The sequence below is a fragment of the Arachis stenosperma genome, chromosome 3, assembly GCF_014773155.1.
Source record: "Arachis stenosperma cultivar V10309 chromosome 3, arast.V10309.gnm1.PFL2, whole genome shotgun sequence".
NCBI classification, from domain to species: Eukaryota; Viridiplantae; Streptophyta; class Magnoliopsida; order Fabales; family Fabaceae; genus Arachis; species Arachis stenosperma.
The window spans coordinates 16,411,753-16,432,192 of record NC_080379.1 but is presented as its reverse complement, the minus strand read 5'-3'; the positions used below and the strand labels follow the sequence as shown (position 1 = coordinate 16,432,192).

The following is a 20,440-nucleotide window of genomic DNA, read 5'->3' as shown; positions in this document are numbered from 1 at the left end:
ACATTTGTTTAGTTGATATTGCGATGTTTTTTGATTCACAAATAAAAAAACGAATAAATGAGAATAAAAATATAAAAAATATAAATAAAATTATAAATTAACTTTATAATTAGATATATTTAAATATACTTAATAAGAATATGTATCAAATTTAAATTTGTTTAATTTTTTTTAATAATTAATATGAGAAATTAAAAATAAAAAACACAAGAACTATGTATAAATAAATTAAGTAATATAGTAATAAGAATCTTAATATATATAAATTATAAAATTTAAATATTTATAACTAAAATTTTTTATAATAATTATTATTATGATATTTTTAATATATATTTATTTAATTATTATTTTTATGTTTTATTGAATAATAATAAATAATTTTTTTATTTTTTAAAAATTTATTTATCTATCTATTTATATTTTATAAAAATTAACACTAAAATTTTACTTAAATTATATGTTTGACCAAGATCACCTGCACAATATAATGCCACATCAATTAATAACTAACGTATAGGCCTATTGGGGCACAACAACATGCTGCATTATTTTGTTCCTAGTTTCATTTTCCTCGTTATCAGTTATTACAATTAATATTAGAGAAATAGTACGAGCCATTATAATTTATTATTTTTTGTTCTTATTTAGTTATTAGATCAATTTAAATTTTTTAATTTAGTTCTTTAGTATAATAGTTTAACAACATATTTTATTTTATATTTTTAAATATTGATAATTAATTAATAATTAAAAATAACAAATTTTAATAATCCTCTAACGTTACTCTTAATATTATAACACGACTATCATATAACATTATTTCTACTTATTGACCATCTAAATAGTAAGATTGAGATAAGATATTTAAAAATTAGAGTAAATTTTTGGCTAAAAAAATTTAATGACTTTTTTAGTTTATGATATTTTTTAACCTGACAGATTAATGACTAATTCGTATTCATTTAAAAATTTGTTGCTAACTAATGAGTTGATACATGTACAATGCTAGATTTGAATTTTTTTTTTTTTTGGGTATTAGATTCGAAACATTCTAAATGGATCTAAATAGATCCTGTCCAGGTCCAGTAAGTAAAACTTATCCAAAAAGAAAATAAAAAGAGAGAGTTAATATTTGGTTCAATTACAGCTCCAAAGAATGCAAGCAAGGCCCCAAAAAACCAAACAATAGAGTAATAGACAGTTATTACTTATTATTGCTGCAACTGCCTAGCTCATTCTTCTTCTCAACTCTAGCTTCCAAGTCAACACAAGTAGCTGAAGTCAACTTGCTTAGATTCAAGATTCAACACACGTCCAAGTAAATCACAGCAATACATACTTCATTTCTAGTTTCTTGATTGAATCTTGTGAGAGCAGCAATGGTGGTCGATGTGGCAAGTGCTTTGCTCTCTGCCTCCCTGCAAGTCTTGATTGACAGGTTAGCTTCTCCTCAGCTTCTGTCCTTCTTTCGCAACAAGACCTACGAAGCTGCCGAGGATTTGAAGCTGCAGTTACTCTCAGTGAACTCTGTCCTCGTGGATGCAGAGGAGAAGCAGATCGTCAACCCATACGTCAAGATATGGCTCAACGAGCTTCGAGAAGCTCTCTACTCTGCCGAGGATCTTCTTGATAAGCTTGACACTCAGATTTTGGAATACAAGGTGAGGTCTCAGTCACACACTACATTGGACACTGTAATAGACTACTTTGATTCTGTTTCTCCTTTCGCTAAGTCGCTGAATCGTAGCCTTGAGAAAATAAATCTCAGGCTTCGTGTTTTGAGAGACTATCAAAACCGTTTGGGCCTTAGGGAAGTCCCACAGAATCTGTTCCCACTGCTACCTAATGTGCCTACTACTAGAAGGGTGAATTGGGCTAGGGTTTATGGCAGGGACAGTGTAAAAGAAACAATCATACAAGGTATGCTTGGAACCATGAATGAGGAAGTTGAACCAATTGTTGTGGCAATTGTTGGGATGGCAGGGGTTGGCAAAACTACTCTGTCTCAGGTTTTGTTCAGCGATGAACATGTATCGCGAAAGTTCCATATACGGTCTTGGGTTTATGTCTCTGAGGGTTCTGATGTTCTCTACTTAACCACCAAGGTTTATGAGTCATTGACGGGTTCTAGTGTTGGGAGTACAAGCTTGGACAGACTTCAAGACCAAGTAGCATCTTTGTTGAGTGGAAAGAAGTTCTTGTTGGTTTTAGATGATTTTTGGGCTGAGAGTTTCTTTGACTGGGAACTCTTCAAGATGGCCTTTATGGATGCTGCTATTGGAAGTGTTATTCTAGTCACCACCCGCAATGAAAATGTGGCAATCACTATGCGTGCTGCTGTTTATTTCCTTTCACATCTACCGGATGATGATTGTTGGAACATCTTTGCTCATTATGCATTTGGGAACAGAAATCCGGAGCCAACTTTGTCGGAGATTGGTCACAGGATAGTGAAAAAGTGCAAGGGTCTTCCTTTAGCTGCAAAAGTGCTTGGGAGTGTTTTACATTCAGTGACAGAAGCTGAAGAATGGAATAACATACTGCAAAGTAAGATGTGGGATTTGCCGGCTAATAAGAGCAACATCTTGGCTGCATTAAGATTAAGCTATCAACTTCTTCCTTCACATTTGAAGGCCTGCTTTGCCTACTGCTCCATATTTCCCAAGGGATATGAAATTAAGAAGTTGAACTTGATCCATTTATGGATGGCTGAGGGTCTTCTACAACCATCAAAGGCTAAAACAATGCAGAGGGTAGGTGAGGAATACCTGTGTGAGCTTTTGTCGAGGTCATTGCTACAACGATCAACAAGTAATGATTCGTTCATTATCATGCATGACCTCATAAGCGACTTAGCACAATATGTTGGGGGCGAATTTTTTCATCTTTTTGAGGATGATAATGCTGGACGAATTTCGGAGAAAGTTCGCCATCTCTCCTTCTTGCAAGATAAGCTTGATGCACCAGACAAATTTGATGCTTTCTATGATCATTCACAGTTGAGAACCTTCATACCATTTAAGCTCTCAAACTCAAGGCAGTTTGGTTTATCAGCTGATGTAGTTTTCGGTAGCTTGATACCAAGATTCGTTTGTGCTCGGGTGCTTTCTTTGTCAGGTTACTCACTCATTACACTGCCTGATACAATTGGAAACTTGAAGCACTTGCGTTATTTGAATCTTTCTCACACAAATATTCAGCAATTACCGGAATCCATAGGGCTTTTGTACAATCTGCAAATATTGTTGCTTTCAAATTGTGTTCATCTCACTAGTTTGCCTGAAAGTCTGGTGAATTTGATTTACTTGCACCATCTTGATATCATCGGTGTCCCTTTGACAGAGATGCCCCCGCAATTTGGCAAATTGAAGCTTCTTCAAAACCTTGCTGTCTTTGTTGTCAACAGAAACACAGGATCAAGCATTAGCGAGTTGGGGGCTCTATTGCAACTTCATGGTTCACTTTCTATTGTGAACTTGCAGAACATTGCTGATGCCACAGATGCATTCGGTGCCAACTTGATAGGTAAGAAATTTCTTGATGAGTTAGTATTGAAATGGACAAATACTATGCATGACTTACACATTGAAGCAGCTGTTCTTGAAAATCTTCAGCCACATGGAAACTTGAAAAGGCTGAATATTGAAAACTATGGTGGCCGAGCATTTCCAGGTTGGTTGGGAAATCCTTTGTTCTCTAACACGGTGTCTATAAATCTAACTGGTTGCATCAACTGCTCGAATTTGCCACCACTTGGGCAATTATCCTCTCTCAAGACTCTACTCATAGCAAACATGAGAAGCCTAAGAAGAGTTGGTCCTGAGTTCTATGGAAATATAGATTCACCTTTTAGAGCCCTTGAAATGTTGACTTTTGAGGACATGCTTATCTGGGGAGAGTGGTTGCCAACTGAGTTTGAAGAATTCCCTTCCCTTAAAGAGCTTCACATAAAGAGATGTCCATTATTGACCGGAAACTTGCCCCGACATTTGGGTTCTCTAAAAAAACTTGTCATCTCTGGATGCCATAATCTTGCCAATTCATTTCCAGGAGTCCCAAGATTGAGAGAACTAGAGCTAACTGATTGCGATGCATTGATGATCTTGCCGGAGGAAATGATGCTAGAGACGGGAGCTCTAAGAAGGGTGAGCATATGCGACTGTCCCTTGCTTCAATCTTTTCCTGCACTTGGTCTTCTTACACGGTTAAAGTCACTTCACATATGCAACTCTAGGAATTTAGAGTTTCTTCCACCACAACAAGCTCCACACAGTTACCAAGCAATGGAGCAGTTGCACTTGGAAGGGAGCTGCGACAATCTGGTTCTTTTCCCACTGTATTCCTTCCCGGCTCTCCGTAATCTTCACATCCAAGACTGTCTCAATCTCCAATCTCTTCAGAGGCTGGCAGACTGGGAACTGCCCTCTCTTGAAAGCATATTGATAAAAGATTGCCCAAACTTGATGTCTTTCCCGGAAGGAGGGTTACCACCTACTCCTATCCTTCGATGCATTTCAATTAGCAACTGTCCAAACCTGTCACCCCAAGCAGAATGGGGTCTTCATGAATTGACATGTCTTGAATTGTTCAGGATTGAAGGGGAACTGATTGGTTTAGAGTCATTTCCAGATGAAGGGGTGCTTCCAGCTTGCTTGAATTCTCTTCACATCAGTGGACTTGTGAACCTCACAACTCTCAATCATAGTGGTCTTCAGCACCTTGAATCCCTCAAACTTCTGCAGATTAGTGGTTGTAACATGCTACAATCTCTACCTGCAGAGGGTCTTCCAAATTTCTTGTGTTCTCTCATCATCATGGATTGTCCTCTGCTTGCTCCTCTGTGTGAAGAGGAGACGGGAGAGCATTGGCCTCTCATTTCTCACATCCCAAACATAGTTATTTACTGATCAAAACTCTCTTCCTTTTAGTATTCTACTCTTCTTATGTACTTTATTTATCTCTTCCCGTGTTCCCGAGTGTTCCGTCCTGGAGGCCGAGGTGTGCGACGTCAGAGAGCTGCTTAATTTCTGGCCGGAGATATACGTCGTCCAGAGAGGTAACGCTGTAACTGAACCTCGGCGCAATGAAACACGGCGGCGGGAGCACCAGCACTCCGACACTCAAGTAAAAATGTGAATAATATGAAAGCAACAGAAATAAATTAGAGTGAGCTTGTAACCTGAGCCTTCATGGGTTACGTAACCTGGTTTTATAGGTGAGTGGTGTGTTAATAAGAGTCTTGTTTGTTCCGATGTATCTGGTAAGTGCCGTTATCAAGTATCTTTGACTTGTGTATAGGCGAGATTCAGTTTGAGTAGTGGGTTCTGTTGTTGTGGATAACGGTTATGAGATAAGGATGACTAAAAGGCTTTCTGTTCTTCTTTATTCGTTTTCGGGCCTTAAACTCGGTTTCAGCTATAATTTTATTTCCGAGTATAATAGGGTACACGTCACCGAGTAATGTGAATTCATTGTCAGATTATATCCATGTTTGTATATGAATGTTGACAAAGCATTTTACATGTTTATAATAAAATCTAATATTTAAAAGATAGAAGCGGAATGATGAACTTAGATTATGGATCATTACATGGAAAATATCGCAAGTCTCATCTCCTCTGCTTATCTAAATTTAGATCATAGACTTTCAAGAGTTAGGTCGTGTATACCCACGTTACTTTTAAGATATTTTTTTTATTAATAATATGTCAATAATATTATTTATTTAGTAAAATTTTAGAATTAATCACTTAATTTTTGTCAAAATATCTATTATTTTTAAATCAATAAAAAAAATAAATATATAAAAATTTGTAACCAAATTTATAATCTACAGAAATATTAAATTTTTATTCCTATATTTATTATATTTTACCGTTATAAATAATATTATAATCCCAATAATTAATTTATTAATTTCTATAAATAACTCGTTAAATATAATAAACATTTATATTATAAATGTCATAATAATATTATTAATCATAATAAATTTTATGTTACAAATATTCAAATTTCATACTATTTAAACTACTTATATAAGTCTCTTATCACTATTCCTTTAAATAACATCAAATTTAGCACAAAAAAATTATTTTTGAACTACACAACATCTCAAACTTACTCAATGGAATATCATTCTTTAGACAATATCACCAAATAAACAGATAATTAGTTTATCAAAGTTCGCGTGATTCGTCTATGAAAAATATTAACACCCACAAATGAAGAGAAGCCTTTTACTTAGAAATGATTATATTAGATGAAAAGATACAAAATAAACATATTATTGTATTTTTAAATTGATTTACAAAAAATACTTTACTTATTTTTGCTTTTTATACTTTTTATATTATTTTATAATACTTTATATATAATTGTATTTTAATATGTTAAACTTATACTTCTTTCAATATGTTATTCATTGTTCCTTTTCTAATAAATTAAAAAAAATGTAATTAATTTTTTTAATTAGTTATTAACTATGATTTACCAACACTACAGGAAACACCTCTTCATGTAATTATAAAGAAAAATATGATGAACAAATTCAAACATTTGTTATAAGAAGAAAAAGTCATAAAAAAATTTGAAGACAATAATGGAGATACCAAGTCAAGACAATGCCAAGATAAATTTTCAAAGCAGAATGATTAGAAATCGAATAACTATCCAAGATCTAATGGTCATACAATGAGAATCTGATAATTAGGTATGACAAAAAAACTCACAACATGCATCATACATTTATAGTTACTCAAATATCATATACCTAATGATAACATAAATTGAATATTAGAATAGAAAAAAATCTTCACAATTTTAGTAACTATAAACGAAATTGATGACATATTTGGATGGAACTATGTTGAATGTAAAAAGTGTCAGAAGAAAACATATAAAAAAGAAGACAACTATATTTGTGGCATATGTAATCAAACACCACAATATTCAACAATAAGGTAACTCTATATACTTTTCATAATCCCATCTATCAAATTATTAGTTACTAATCCAATACTTATTTTAGGTTCAAAAATCAATTAAAGGTTTTAGATCAAAGTGCTACAATAACTTTTGTATTATTTGTTAGCAAAGAAAAAAATTATTAGGTACAACTGTTTTAAATCTAATGACACTCCAGAAAAGTAATGACATTGGAGCATCATCCCAATTAAAAAAATTATGCAATCTTACACTTGTATTTGAAGTCAAAGTAAATTATTTTAATCTCAAAGAAGTTTCTTAACAATACATTGTTACCAAAACATTTGTTCCAACAAAAAACACTGAACCTCAACGCCCATTATAACAAATAAAACAGGTAATACTAAAAAAAAATTACTTATTTAAGACATCATTTTTATTTCTAATTTAAATTATTCATTGATTATAGAAACCAACTTCGCCAATACTAATATTATCAGGCGAAGATCACATACACATCAAGAGATTAAAAATAAAGAAAATCATACAAATTCAAAACACATCTTCGGAAGAAGAACATACATGTAAATATGGAATAAACAACACAATAAAAAGTGCATACAACTCAACAATTCATAAAGAACATGCTTTCACAAGAACCTACGACAGAAAGAAGAAAGCAACAACTCTAACAACAACCAATAAAAAAAAAGGAGGATGAGCACCACATAAGAAGACTAAGTCCATCAACTAAAACAAATACAAAAATCAAACCACCAAATAAAAATGTCATTTTGTATAACTCCAATATCTAAATCTTTTGTACTACAAATTATTTTAAATAAAACACCTTTTAAATTTAGCTTTAGTTTACACATATTTAATTCTACAAAATATAATAATTTTTAATATTTATTATATATTATCATTAATTTATTGCTCCGCGTATCGTGCGGGTCTCATTCTAGTTTGGGTAAAGATCGGTGACACTGTCTAATTAGAAGTTCGCATATAGTTAATTGGCGGCCTGCAGTCTGATATAGACTTTTTTTAAGTATTAAACTTGACCTGTTATTTAATCTAGCCTAATCTAAAATTTGTTAAAAAGTTTGATAACTTTTTTTTACAAAAATAAAAATATTACTTAAAAAAATTATTTTTAATAAAAATATTTATACATAAATGTCATATTTAATATTTATAAGAATTTTTAAATTTTTAAATTATTTAAAATATAGAAAAATATTTATAATTAAATATAATAAATTTAAAATATTTCATAATTTTGTTAATAATAAAAAAATTATTTATATATGTAATTACGTGTTAACAGGTCTGACAGGTCAATAAGGCTAATTAGTGAGTTTGGACTTGTCCTATTAACATATTAAAAGTTTTTATAAGAACCTGAGCGTGTTAACATGCTACCTGACCTTTTTTCACTCCTAAATTAGCATCCATAATTAATTGTCTTAGAATCACTCACTCATATAAATAATACAATCATATTTTTAATCTTTCAAATTCACCAACACTTATAATAATGAGAAAAATTTTAACATTTCAAAATATATCTATTTCATTCGATAGAACACACATAACAAAGTATATGACTTTATATAGACTAAATTTTTAAATAAAATAATATATTTTTTTTCTTAACAACTAAACCTACATTGAAGATGATCATGAAGTTTGGAAAACTTACATGTTTTGTCATCTTTTTTTTAATAATCATATACATCTTTTAAACATTTTTTATAATTTTTCAAATTTTTAACATTTTTGCAGAATGTAATAGAGTTAATAATATTCAAAGGAAGGGTAAATCTTTCGGACTAAGCATGCAGCGACGGGGTGGACATCCAAAGGATCCGAGAGTCTGGAACAGAGAAGAATATCAACGCTTGAAAAATGCGTCTTTTTCTGTGTTTGTAGATAATCTACCAGAGAATATCTCAAGGAGAGAATTGTATCACTTGTTTGGATGGACGGGAAGAATTAATGGCATCTATCTATGCCAGAAATGCAAATTGGAAATGGTCTATCTGTTTGTCTTTGTCCGATACACAACGAAAGGGGGTGCTCTCAAAGTTATCGCAGAGATGAATCACTAGAGGTTACGCGGTAAAGTTCTCTCGGTGGGAGAAGCAAAGTTTAGGAGACAACCGCAGGTGAAGGAACGGCAGGTCCATGGGCCTCGAGACGGCATCGTGAGGGAGACTCGGAGGAAAGACATCATGGAAAAGAAGTGGTTACCGCTCATGCTGTGGAGGACATGAAGGGGAGGGGACCACGGGCAATGCAACAGGAGAGTAGGTGTACGAAGAGGATTAATGTGCCCATAGTGGCTGAGAATATGGAGTGGCTGGAGAGGAGTTTAGTAGGGAGAACTTTCACGCCTCCGAACATGCGGTCTTTGAAGAGCATAGTGTGCAAAAGTATGCTCAGATAATGGACGTTAGAGAGATCGGGGCATCAAAAGTCCTACTGATTTTTCATACGGTGAAGCAGGCAGATGAGGCTCTTACCTACAAGATGAATACACTGTTGCAATTTTTTCATAGGATTCGGAGGTGGGAAGAGGCGGATCGGTGTGAGTCTCGAAGAGTCTGGTTACAGTGCTGCGGTGTGCCGTTACATGCCTGGTCGCCGGAGACGTTTAAGACGATCGGTGGGCAGTGGGGTGATGTGATTCGGTGTGCTGTACCGGCAGCAGCAGGTGCATCCTTCAGGGTAGGGAGGGTTCAAGTTGATACAGGTGTGTTTGACACCATTAGAGAATGGGTTCATATTACTGTCGGGAGTGCTGGATTTGAAGTTTTTGTGACGGAGACGGAGTTGGAGGCTTGTGGAGCAGAGAGCTCGGTGGGGAGCCATACAATCTGTGCGGCGATCAAAATTTCTGGGCAGGGGGACAATAGCCAGATGAAGATGGCGGTGCAACACGATCCGCCAGCTGACCCGATTGCCATGGAGGCAAAGGTGGTAGAGCTGGGAAGGACAGAATAGTAATTCCAGAGGTATTATTGAATTATGCTACCATTGATTTTTCAAAATTCAAAGGAGATAGAAATGTAACAGATTCAGTTAGTTGTACACAAGATAATGGAGAGGCAGAATCTCAGGGATTTGGTGGGGGGGTAGCGACGGACTCTGAAAAAACGGTTACATAGGACTATATGACCAGGGACGGAGCGGTACTTCAAGGGAGTCATAGGCCATGGGATCTTTATCATGAGGGCCACCCCTTATAACACCCTCGTGTGTTATGTGACTTGGAGGATTGTCACTTGGGCTTGAGACAAGGTGGCCCAACCCCGAAACAAAAAGAAAACAGGCCGTGGAATAATGAATGCTGGCTTCATGGGAGTGTGGTGCATGCTGGGCCTAACTTGGGCCTAAGGTTGGTTGGCCGGGTTGAAGGGATCCACTCCCTTGAGGATGCGGGGCGATCTGGAGCAAAGCGAGGTTGTCTCGTGAATCCTAAGAGGATGACGGGTGCGGCTATGCGTGACGGTGCTCTTGATGGCTCTGAGGCTGAAACAGGGAGGGCGAGACCAAATGCACGGCGGCTGGCAGAGGCTGGAGCCCGAGATGCAATAGCGGCTCCGAAGGGTGATGCGCTGAACACGGCTGGGGTGGTTGCCAAGGATAGTGAGGAGGTGAGGGTGGCTGGGCGAACCATCTGCGGTGTCGCTGTGGTGTCGACGTCAATGGCCGGGGAAGGGGAGAAAGAGGCCGGTTGGGCCTCTGAATCTGGCACAGGGAACCAGGAACAGGGAAGACGGAAGGGGGGACCTGTGGGTGGACACCTAGAAGTGGCTACATGCTGCCACGGTATGGATAATGGCGGGGAAACTTTGAGAATAGGAGCTGCACCAGAAACAGAGAAGCCGCGCCAGTCAGAGGGTGAAGAGGCCAGGCTATCGAAGGAGGAACAGCTGAAGGAAAATGAAGAAACTTGGGCGCTGGCAGTGGAGTCGGGTGCTGTTTTATGCGATGAAGAAGAGGATATTATGAGTATATTGCAGGCCCAGAATGAAGAAATAGCAGTGAAGAGAAAGTTGGCGAAATAAAAAGAGAAGGTGAGAAGCTGTCGTCCAAAGAATAAGAGTAAGGTAAGCAAAAATTTGACTCAATGATTATGAGTTGTTGGAATATTAGGGGATTGAGGGGCGATGGGAAGGTGAGTATGGTGAAGTCTTTGAAGAAGCATTATAATTTTAGTATGTTAGGTTTGCTTGAAACGAAGAGGGAAGTGATTACTAAATATGATGTTACAATAATTTGGGGCAATAGTGCTGTTGGTTGGGAGTTTGTGGAGTCTGTAGGAGCGGCCGGGGGTTTATTGCTAATGTGGGATGACTTGTTTTTTCAAAAACGGTACTGTTATAAAGGGGAGAGGTGGTTGTGCATTGAAGGAGTGTTAGCACCGATGAATTTTAATTGTGCCTTCTGCTTGGTGTATGGGGCGCATGGCAGGGAGGAGAAGCGCGTGGTATGGGAAGAACTGAGCTATATTGTGGGTCTGTGCCAGGTTCTTTTTTGCTTGTTAGGGGACTTTAATGAGATTCTGCAAGTAGAAGATCGCAAAGGGGTGGATAGTTTGCCGGCAACAGCAGAAGAATTTAAGGATTGGGTGCAGGACATGTAGTTGATAGATCTACCGCTCTCAGATAGCAAGTTCACTTGGTTCAGGGGTCGATCATGTAGTCGGATTGATAGGGTTCTAATCAACATAGAATAGGCTGAGAAGTTTCCTAATATTCGTCTTAAGGGTAGCCCAAGAGGGTTGTCAGATCACTGCCCTTTGATTGTGGAAGATGCAACGATAAGAGGGGGCCCTCGTCCTTTCAGAAGTTTGGATTCCTGGTTTACGCACGAAGGTTTTATGCGGATGGTAAAAACTGAATGGAGGAGCTTGGGCGATGTTCCGTTCACATGTAAACTGAAGGCGTTGACTGCACCATTGCGGAAATGGCACAAGGATCACTTTAGTGAAATGGATAAGAGACTAATGAGGTTTGAGGATGAAATCAAGAAGCTTGATGCGCTGGTTAGTGATGGGGTCTATGATGGTATGACGGAGGCTAGAAGGAAGGCGTTGGTAAGCTGCTGTGAAAAGTGGTACATTAGGAAGGAAATCTACTGGAAGCAGATATCTCGATCCAAACATGCTGCAAACATGGATAAGAATACCAGGTATTTTCATAACATTGCCTCAGCTAGAAGACGGAGTAACAGAATTGATGCATTGATGATTCATGGAAGGCTAGTGCGAAATTAGGCAAGAATAAAGATTGCAATTAGGGGCTTCTACAAGGATCTGGATAGGCAGGACTATGCTCCGAGGATTGGTGTTAGGGATGGGTTGGTAAAGCAGATTGATATAGAAGAGGATGAGGCATTGGAGGCCTTGCCGACGGTGGAGGAGATCAGGGAGGCAGTGTGGGACTGTGCCTCATATAAGGCGCCTGGTAGTGATGGGTACAATTTGAACTTTATCAAACGGTGCTGGGAGGACATTGGGCAGGATTTCACTGCAGCAGTGATGGGATTCTTCCAAAGTGCCAAGCTACCAATGGATGTGAATGTAACATGGGTGACACTAGCCCCAAAATTTGTGGGTGCTAAGGAGATTAAGGACTTTCGGCCAATTAGTATGGTGGGGTGTGTGTATAAGGTGATTTCGAAGGTCTTGGTAAGAAGGATGAGCTCAGTTATGCCGGGACTGGTAGGAGAAACTCAGACTGCGTTCGTCAAAGGCAGGAAAATTCATGACGGTGCGCTCATAGCCTGCGAGACGGTTCATTGGCTCAAGACGCGGCAAAAGAAAGTGGCTATAATCAAGCTGGATTTTCAGAAAGCTTATGATAAAGTCAGATGGAGCTTTGTTGATATTGTGCTACAGAAGATGGGTTTTGGCCAAAGATGGAAGAATTGGGTAAGGGAGTGTGTCAGCACAGCCACTATGTCAGTACTCGTTAACGGGTCCCCATCCAAGCCGTTCAATATGGAGAGGGGCCTAAGGTAAGGGGATCCTCTCTCGCCGCTTCAGTTTGTGCTTGTGGTTGATGTTTTACATCGGATGTTGGGGGAAGCAGTCAGGAACGGACGCATTGCCCTGCTACTGGTCGGGGGAGATCATATCGAATTGTCACATCTTCAGTTCGTAGATGATACCATTTTCTTCTGTCCTCCAGAGACAGAAACCATTCTGAATTATAAGAGGCTGTTGAGGTGCTTTGAGCTGATGTCTGGTTTGAGCATCAACTTTGATAAGTCAAATCTAATCTCGGTAAATTGTGAGCAAGGATGGGTTGATCAGGCATGTGGCCTCCTGGGATGCAAGCAAGTTGTCTTACCTGTGAGGTACCTTGGGATTTCTCTAGGAGCAAACCCGCGCCTGGTGAAGACTTGGAAATCGATCATCGATAAGGTGGAAGCGAAGCTTAGCTTATGGAAAGCAAAGGTACTCAACAAGGCAGGTAAGCTTGTCCTAATTAAATCAGTGTTGAATAGCCTGCCAATGTACTACCTTAGTCTGTACAAGATGCCGAAGGCAGTTGCTGATAAGCTGATTGCACTACAGAGGCAATTTTTGTGGTGTAAAGAGGATGGAACTTATGGTATACCCCTCGTTAAGTGGGAGCTGGTTCAGGCACCAAAAAAGGTTGGGGGCTTGGGTGTTGGGGATGCAGTGCTTAGAAACACAAGGCTCCTGTTTAAATGGTGGTGGCATTTCTCAAAGGAGGATTACCCATTGTGGAAGAAAATTGTTTGTTCATGTTACAATTTGAACCCGAATGTGATGCTAGCTTACCATCCCTTCTCAGAAAATGGAGGGCTCTGGAAAGACATATGCCAATTGAATATAAAAGAACATCGAGTAAGACAAAAAAATGGTTAGCGGCCTGGCAATGGAGGTAGGGAATGGAAGCAGAACCCTATTTTGGGAAGATAATTGGGTTCAAGGCGGTCCTTTGAAAGCGAGTTTTCCAAGACTCTTCTCCATCTCAAACCAACAAGGTGGGGTGATACGAGATTGTGGATTTTGGGATAGGTTAGAGTGGATTTGGAATTTTCATTGGAGGAGGGAGTTGTTCCAATGGGAACTGGAACTAGTCCATCAACTTCATGATAGGTTAAGGCCAATTAAGCTGTCAACGGATCGGGAGGATAATGTTGTGTGGAAGTTTGATAAGAAAGGTGTCTTTTCTACTAGTTTTTTCTTACAGGTAATCGAATCGAAAACTCTGACGGATGAGATCACAAGTTATAGTTTCACCAGTGCAATTTGGAGAAGCGTGGTGCCTCCGAGAGTGGAGCTATTTGGATGGTTTGTGCTAGTTGGTAGGGTTAATACCAAATAGCGGTTGAGCAGGTTGGGTGTTCTTTCTAATAGTGATAATGTTTGTGTTCTGTGTAAAAAGGAGATAGAATCTGTGCAGCATCTGTTTCTCCTATGTGAGGTTACATGGCAGATATGGTGCACTTGGTTGAGGTATTTTTGTACAGATTGGGCTGTTCCTGGTACCATGAAAGGGCTATTTGAAAGTTGGATTGGAATGCACACTAGAAAACAATAACAGAGGAAATGGCTGATTGGGTTCTTTGCAGTGATCTGGAACGTCTGGTGGGAGCAGAACGATAGGATATTTAACAATAAGGAAGCATGTGTTGAGGAAATACAAAGCAGAATGGTTTTGAACTACCAAGAATGGATCTCCAGTGATCCTTATGGGTGTTGATGGTAATACTGGGGATACCAATAGTTCGGATAACACTTGTGTAGATAGACTTTTTTATTTTCGTGTTATTTATGCTCCACTATATTGTGTTGAGCTTCTTTTGTTTCAAAAAAAAAATATTATTATTTTTAATTCAAATTCTACTTTTTTTATTTTTTAATTATATTTTATGAAGATTTTAGTCCATATAAAATTAATTTAAAATTTTTAATCAATATCGCAGGATATGTTTATCCTTTTCAACTCATTATCCCAGCATGATTTCTTTTACTAATAGACTGGATTTTACACCTCCGAGAAAAGTAATGGAGGATATCGGGAGTGGATCCTCTCCAGTGGAGAAAAACTGGATGGTATCTAGTGGAAGATCTCACCTTTCATTGCATTCTCTCTCTCATTTAATTTTGGTCCCACTCCTTTTTTGGGGTTTTCGATCTGAACATTTTAATTTACAAATTAATTTGTAGCTAATTTCAATTCAGAAAATTTTGAGGATGATGTTTTGTCAGTGATAGCGAATCTCTTTCAATTGTGATTTGTCAATGCTTTCTGTCTGGTTTCATTTCTGAGTCTGGATAAACTTCGTGATATATTTTTAAAAAATATTTTAAACAATAAAATAATTTAACATTTAAATATTTTATATACAAATATTTTTTATTTATAATTATATTTGAATACGATAATATAAAAATAACTTTTTATTAAAGAAAAACATTTTTTTTAAAAGGATAAAAATGTAATTTTTTTTAAAAGATATATTATTTTAGTAATTTTACATTTATTTAAAAGAGTTTGTAAATTATACTAAAATATTTTTAAAAAATAATATAATTTTTTGGGTAAACTATATTTTTTGTATTTAAAGTTTGACAAAAGTTTTTAAAAATACTCTTAAATTTTATTTTGTTTAAATTTTATCTCAAAAATTTTCGATTTGCATCAAATTTACCCCAAATGGCTAATTTTTCAAAAAATTTAAGACCAATTCAACAACAATTTCATAAGAACAACTCTCAACACAAGCAAATTAAGCATAATTTTCATGCATTATTGTTAGATTGGTCTTAAATTTTTTGATGCCGTCGATGATATATTTGATGCAAATAAAAAACTTCTGAAATTAAATTGAAACAAAATAAAACTTAGGGATATTTTTAAAACTTTTGCCAAACTTCAGGAATAAAAATTATACTTTACCCATTTTTTTAAACACGCTCAAATATACTGAGATGCATAGTTATCATAACCGAATTGACAATCCACCCGATTAGAGTATTAGATTAATAGATTACTAATTTAATCATTTGGTGACTGGTTGAACTAGTTGGTCGGTCATAATTAAATAATTATATATAATTTTTTTATAATGAGTAATTTTTATTTTATTTTTATATTATACATTAGCAGCAACCACAGCCGCCTCCATCACTGCTGCCACTGTCACCCTCAATTTCATAGCCATAAGCACAACAAGAGCCTCAATCATATATTCATCACATGCAGCTCTCGGATTATTTTACATCACCAGTTTCATTGCACCAACAGTATTGGGATGTTCTACCGTTTGAATCAGGGGATCAAGCATAATTTAGCCAACTGTTTGGATTCATGGCTCCGATGCCAGATCATTCACATTCAAGTAATTACGTTGAATTCCCATCGAACAGAGGGCGCATCCGAGTGGTATTGCTTCAGGTAAGAGGTTCTTGGACTTGAGAACTTGGCATCGCACTTCCTCATCACATTCTAGAGGTAGACAATCTGTTGAGTTCAGTAAGAGTGATGATGCCATGGGAGGGATCAGACAGAGCGGGAACCCATGACTAGGGGTGAAAACAGGCCAGGTCAGGCCAGGCTTTACTCTTAACAGGCCAGGCCTGTAATAGAATATATTGGCCTTAGCCTGGCCTGTAGCCTGGTATAGGCTTTTTAATGAGTACTGAGCCTGGCCTGTTGTTAAATCTGGCCTGGCCTGAAGCTTGTCAATAGGCCTATTTTTTTTAATAATAATTAAATTTAAGATATAATTTAATTTTTAAAATTATAAAATATAAAATAATAAATTTATGAATAATATTGATACAAAATACACATACATAATTAAAGAGACAAATGGCTGAGTGGATAAAGGTATTATTATAACATAGAAGACCCAAGTTCAAGTCCTTCTAATAGCATTTTTACTAGTATAATAAAATTCTCTATATATATTTGCAGGCTCAGGCCGGCCTGACAGGCCCAACAGGCTATTTTAAAAGCCTAGGCCTGGCCTTTTAAAGAATATAGGCTTTTTTAATAGCCTGAGCCTGGGCCTATTTCTTATCAGGCCAGGCTAGGTCAGGCCAAACACAGGCCAGGCTGTAGGCCCCTGGCATGCCGCCTGGCCTATTTCCACCCCTACCCATGACGTATATCGATGAGTCTAATTCAGGAGAGTAATAAGGCAGTTGATGATAAGGCTGATGACTACCAAGTTGACCATCCAGATGAGGATAATGATGAGGATGAGGATGGCGATGATTATTCAAATGGTCAATATGATGAAGATCGCGGCAATGATCCAGCGCCTAGTGCAGGTAAAGTAATTTATTGGAGTAATCACACTGTATAAGCTGTATTTAATTGAGTTAGAACATTGTATATGTTGAATTTTTTTAAAGGTACTACATGATATTCTATTTGCCTTGATTAGTTGGTCATTGCTTGTGTTGTATTTTGATAGGTACAGCCACAAGCAAAAAAGAAAAAAGTTACAACCTTAGAGCTGATTTTTCACGTCAGAGTGCTAATCGATATACTTCATCTACTTTTAATAGAGTTGCAAAGAAGTGCAAAAAGTTATGTAAAGATATAAGATGGGCAATGAGAAAATAATGCCTGTGTCATTAACAATGTTAATTATTAATTAGAGTTTATGTCATTTTCTATGTTAATTCACATGTACTATGTTAATTAGAGTTTATATCATGCACTATGTTAATACAATATATAATAACATCATAAAGACAATGCCAAAGTCATACAATAACATCATAAAGACAATGCAACAACAATAGAAACTCTATTGGGTGGCTGGATCTGCACTTGCACCACCACGTTGACGACATCTGCTACGGCTGTGGCCCTTGGCCCCACATTGCTTACAGCGCCTTGGTGCACGCAACATCTGAGTGTCCATCTCATTTAAGAAGCAGGTCAACTTTGGCCGACCTTTGGTTACCCATCTCAGAAACGAATTGCCTACGAATCGAGGTCCATGATAAACAGGCCACGTTGTCAGATTTTCTAGTGGCCTAAACCTAGCTCTGTATACTCTTTGAACTTGGTCCATCTTGTAGATATCATGAACGTACACTTGCCAATTCAGCCGCTGATTTGCACAACAAGCAAATACATGTCAATACAGAATCCGGTTCACTTAAAATTCGCCACAATCACATACTCTTCGACATAGGTCAACTACATACTCCACTCCACTCAGCATCTCACGTACTTCAAATACCTCATTCTGTCTATCAAAGAAACTAACCTGGATGTTTTCTGATACTCGCTAATTCGCATGTAATTTGGAGGTCACAAGCTCAGAGAACACATGTCCAGCATTAATACAAGTCTCAGCCTCGACTCTTTTTCTTGTGAACAACTCATTAAGCCGGTAAAACGTTGCCTTAACAAGTGCAGTGACTGAGAGATTGCGTGCTCTTTTCAAGATCGAATTGATGCATTCCACTAGATTGGTGGTCATATGACCCCATCAATATCCACCATCAAATGCCAAAGCATACTGTTCACGTGGGATCTGGTTCAGCCAGTTAGTGTAAGCCTTACCCCATTCGCGTAATCGCTGATAACGCATATTGTACTCGTGAACCGTCCTCGAATATCCTATGATAAACAAAAGGCTTCCTATAGAAAACATGCATTATAACAGAATCTGTAACAATAACAAATTTCATTGTATTCAAATTTACCTATGTTGATGATAAGCTTCTGTAGGTGCGGAGCCTTGAACTTCCTTAAGAAGTTGGACTATATATGCCTAATATAAAACATGTGAGAAGTTCTAGGAGGAGACCAGGCTCTGCTACTACGAGCAATAGCTGTGTTGATAGACTCGTGTCGATTGGAGATAAGGCCCACACCATCATGTGTCATCACATGCTGTCGCAAGTTACTAAGAAAAAAGTGTCATGCCTCAAATATCTCTCCCTCCACTATCGCAAATGCAATAGGCACGATATTGTTATTGCCATTTTGTAAAACTGCAACCAACAAACAACTCTTATATCTCCCACACAAATGAGTACTGTCTACCTGCACTATTGGCTTGCAATGTCTGAATGCTTTAATACAAGGATAATAACTCCAGAAGACTCGATTTAGTACACGGATATTAGGAACCAAGTCATCCCTTTGGTACGCAGGTATTATTTTAAAATAAACAACTGCTGATGGCTCATTGTGACACATGGCCTCAAATCATATGGGCAAAGCTTCATACGAAGCTTTCCAATTGCCAAAAATTGACTCCACTACCTTCTGTTTTGCTAACCATCCTTTGCGGTAACTTATAGTGTAGTTAAACTTTGACTGTACTTCCGCAATGACTGATTTCACCTTTATAGATGAGTCAACTTCTACCAAGGACTTTATTACTTCTGCAATTGTGTTGAAATCCAGCTTCGAATGGTCTTGAGAAATGGTGGCTCTAGTATAAGTGTGACTACCATTGTACCTCCTTATCTCCCAGCAGTACTTCTTGCACATGTTACTAACCTTGATCAGCCAATCACAACCGACGCCGTATTGTGTACATTTAGCATAGAATGTCGCTGGTTCTGACTCATACACTTGATAATCTACACCTCGATGGATCGTATAATCTTTCATCGCCTTAATCACTGTCTCCCTAAAACTGAATTCCATTCCCACGATGAATTCACAATCTGTCACAACAGGAAGTTCTGCTACATTCATACCATAAAATATGTATTTTGATAAATAATTGTTAAATATATGTCTTAACAGTTAAAATCTATCTATAAATTATAAATTATAAATTATAAATTATAAATATAAATATAAATAAATAATAATATAAATATAAATATAAAATCTATCTATTTATCGTTATCCAAAATATAAATATAAATAAGTAATAATAAATTATTAACCATGCAAAAATACAATCTATAATAAATTATAAAATATACATAAATAATTAATAAATAAATAAAAATAATTAATCAAATGCTACCTACTAAATAAAAAAATATACAAGATTAATTGATATATATATACATGTGATTATCCTATAACTTTAACTAAATAAATAATAATCAAATGCTATTTGATAAATTATATTATACAGATTACATGTTAGTCATGTTACCTAATCGATCTACAATATTTATCTATCATATATTGTATCAAAAATACATACCTGTATTTATATACTGAAAAAATTTCGGTGCATGTATGGTCTCCAAATTCAACGAATGGATGAAAATAGGTTCCACAAACGGATGCTGGTTTATTAGTGCATTTGCCACCTCCGCTACACCTGCCTCCAGGGACGGACCCAAGAGTAAGAATGAGGGGGCACTTGCCCCCACGGTATTTTTATTTAAATGATCCCACTACAAATAAATTAAACTCAATTAGTTAAAGTCCAAATTTATTTTTTTTTTCTATCATGTTGACTATTATTTAACCTAATCAAATTTAATTCTTGTGCCGTCATTCTTTTATTC

The 20,440-nt window shown here is 36.7% G+C and overlaps 2 protein-coding genes across 2 annotated transcripts; both read left to right on the top strand.

Annotated features, from left to right (window-relative positions):
• Window positions 1-1,183: 1,183 nt before the first annotated feature.
• On the top strand, window positions 1,184-5,525 carry LOC130968470 (putative disease resistance RPP13-like protein 1). Its single transcript, XM_057893756.1, has one exon. The coding sequence runs from the start codon at window positions 1,383-1,385 to the stop codon at window positions 4,908-4,910; it is 3,528 nt and encodes a 1,175-aa protein (XP_057749739.1). The 5' UTR covers window positions 1,184-1,382; the 3' UTR covers window positions 4,911-5,525.
• Window positions 5,526-13,021: 7,496 nt separating this feature from the next.
• Window positions 13,022-13,843, top strand: LOC130965582 (uncharacterized). Its single transcript, XM_057890351.1, has one exon. It carries the CDS (start codon window positions 13,022-13,024, stop codon window positions 13,841-13,843), a length of 822 nt encoding a protein of 273 aa, XP_057746334.1.
• The last annotated feature ends 6,597 nt before the right edge of the window (window positions 13,844-20,440 follow it).